Source organism: Centroberyx gerrardi, chromosome 18 (assembly GCF_048128805.1).
Source record: "Centroberyx gerrardi isolate f3 chromosome 18, fCenGer3.hap1.cur.20231027, whole genome shotgun sequence".
NCBI classification, from domain to species: domain Eukaryota; kingdom Metazoa; phylum Chordata; class Actinopteri; order Beryciformes; family Berycidae; genus Centroberyx; species Centroberyx gerrardi.
This window is the reverse complement of record NC_136014.1, coordinates 28,484,690-28,487,189: the sequence shown is the minus strand read 5'-3', so window position 1 is coordinate 28,487,189 and position 2,500 is coordinate 28,484,690. Positions and strand designations below refer to the sequence as shown.

The window sequence follows — 2,500 nt, the reverse complement described above, 5'->3', positions numbered from 1 at the left end:
AAAAGTCATTCTTCATAGTCTTTCTGATCTTTTTCCTGACCTGGGTTTTCACTTCTGCAACTTCAGCAGCTGCAGCCTTTCTAGCCTGTCAGTCCCTCATCAGGAGTCTCTTGTGCTAACCAGGTCCAGCAGGCCTTCTTCTTCAGCTGGACAGCCTCCCTCAGCACTCGGTGTCCAGCAGCAGGTTCTTGGACAGAGTTGAAACGTTCGGTTCCTGAAGAGTTTTAGACCAACCGCCAGACTCACTGGGATTTTTAACTTTAGCAATAGCTGCCATATTACACAACAGAGAACCCCTTCAGTCTCTGAGATCAGAAAGCAATAGTAAAGGTTGCTGTAATGATCCTCGATTCTAAATGTTTCAACTATGTGTCAAGCACATAGATGTAGAATTGTAGAATTAGTATTCATGTTTTTTTGCTGAATGTAAATCTTATAGCATCATGTTGCAATAGAGATGACAGCTGTGTAGTGCAGAGCACCAGCGAGCTGACCGGCAGTTCTCTGATACCTGCTGTGAAGTCGTTGATTAAACCGGATGAGTCGGATCCACCGCTGCTTCAGACTGAGACGATGGGAAGCGGTAGAAAGAAGTGCAGTTCTGCATTCCTGAACGATAGTTGCAGCCAGGTACAAAACACTGGACCATGTTCTTCTTGTCTTAACGTTGTAACCCTTTACAGTCCATGGTTGTAGCGTTAGGTCTATCTTGTATGACTAGCTCTAGATACACTTTGTCTCATGACAACATGACAAGACGACGGAGTGAGCTCTGTAACTGGGGGACTTTGATGGCGCAGTTCTCTCTGGGATGAGTAGTTTCTTCACCCTCTCACACCCAGATGTACACAATCTTGTACCATACCCTTTTTTTCCAACTACGCTAGTTTTTTTGACACAGCTGCTACTCGTTTGAGCTGCTGGCTCACTCTGTAGCGCTTCAGGTCATTCAGCTGCTGCAACACTCTGAGTGCCGTGTCACATGTATGTTTTTTGCTTCCGTAACTGAGATATAGCCACGCCCATGTCTTCACATCTCAACTCTATTGCTGCCATGACAGTCTCCGCCCACCTTGTGGCAACAGCTCCAGACTCCGCCCACCTTCTGACCACAGCTCCAGACTCCGCCCACCTTCTAACCACAGCTCCAGACTCCGCCCACCTTCTGACCACAGCTCCAGACTCCGCCCACCTTGTGGCAACAGCTCCAGACTCCGCCCACCTTCTGACCACAGCTCCAGACTCCGCCCACCTTCTGACCACAGCTCCAGACTCCGCCCACCTTCTAACCACAGCTCCAGACTCCGCCCACCTTCTGACCACAGCTCCAGACTCCGCCCACCTTCTGACCACAGCTCCAGACTCCGCCCACCTTCTGACCACAGCAGAGTCCATTCCGACCTCGACAACTCTCTACCAGATGATGATCAGTCTTCAGCTCAGCTCCTCTCTTTACCTGAGTGTCCAGAACATTTGGCCTCAGGTCTGATGGAACAAGTTGATCACCAACCTTTGGCCCAAGGTGCTTTGTACCTGATTAAAATCAAAGGTGTAGAGACACATTTTGAAATGGGGTCTCTCTCTCTCTCTCTCTCTCTCTCTCTCTCTCTCTCCAGCCAGTGACTCCATGTGGACGTCGGTTCAGTCTGATGCGGTAGAACCAGACTACTGCAGCATTGAGGAACTCTTCAGTCTTCCTGTAACCGAGACCAAGACCAAGACCACAGCCAAACCAGAACCCAAAGAGGTGGACTGTGGTTCAATATACTGTTCTCACACAAGATGATGTGATGCTTTAAGGTTTTAAGTCGCCAATATTATGTATTGTTAGTGCAGCTAAGTTGTGTGTTATTAGTGTCTATTGGTGATGTACTTTGCATTCCTGCGTCCATTTAGTAATTTGGTGTATTTTTCTTCTTCCCGTGGATTTCTTGCTAGAGCCGCCATTTTTATTATTTATTTCATTTTTTTTTTTCAGACAGAGCATCGCGCCTGGTCGTTCACATGTTAACTTCAGCCATATTCTTCTTCTGTCCTTCCACAGATTTCTTTCATCGATGCCAAGAAAAACCTCAACCTCAACATCTTCCTGAAGCAGTTCAAATGGTGATTTATATTTTTGGACTTTTATTTTCAGTCATAGCCTCTCTGTGTCCCTGCATCGCCACTATTTTCCACAAAATCACAGCATGGAAATTAAAAATGAAACCTCCAACAATCAATATCAGAGGAAAAGAATCATACTGTGCTTGTTTCCCCAGTGTATCTGTTTTTACACACCAACAGCTAACATTGCTTATTAAATTATAAAAAAAAAAAACGAAGCCTACGTACATTTCTGGCTAAGGCCGCTAGGGGGCGCACCTGCACCTGTGATTGAAACTGCCTTCTTTACTCTCTCTCTCCTGTCTGTCCTGCCTGCAGCTCCCATGGGGAGTTTGTGTCTCTGATCCAGAAAGGAGATCGGTCCAGGTTTGACGTGGAAGTCCTGAAGCAGCTG

General features: G+C 46.8%; 1 protein-coding gene across 1 annotated transcript in view; it reads left to right on the top strand.

Moving 5' to 3' along the window:
- Window positions 1-2,105, top strand: part of LOC139930711 (inverted formin-2-like) — a 19,760-nt gene extending 17,655 nt beyond the window's left edge. The window contains exons 10-11 of the mRNA XM_078289916.1: window positions 1,621-1,747; window positions 2,045-2,105. Of these exons, the coding sequence (XP_078146042.1) occupies window positions 1,621-1,658 (38 nt within the window). The 3' untranslated portion in view covers window positions 1,659-1,747; window positions 2,045-2,105. The remainder of the gene's footprint in view (window positions 1-1,620; window positions 1,748-2,044) is intronic.
- The last annotated feature ends 395 nt before the right edge of the window (window positions 2,106-2,500 follow it).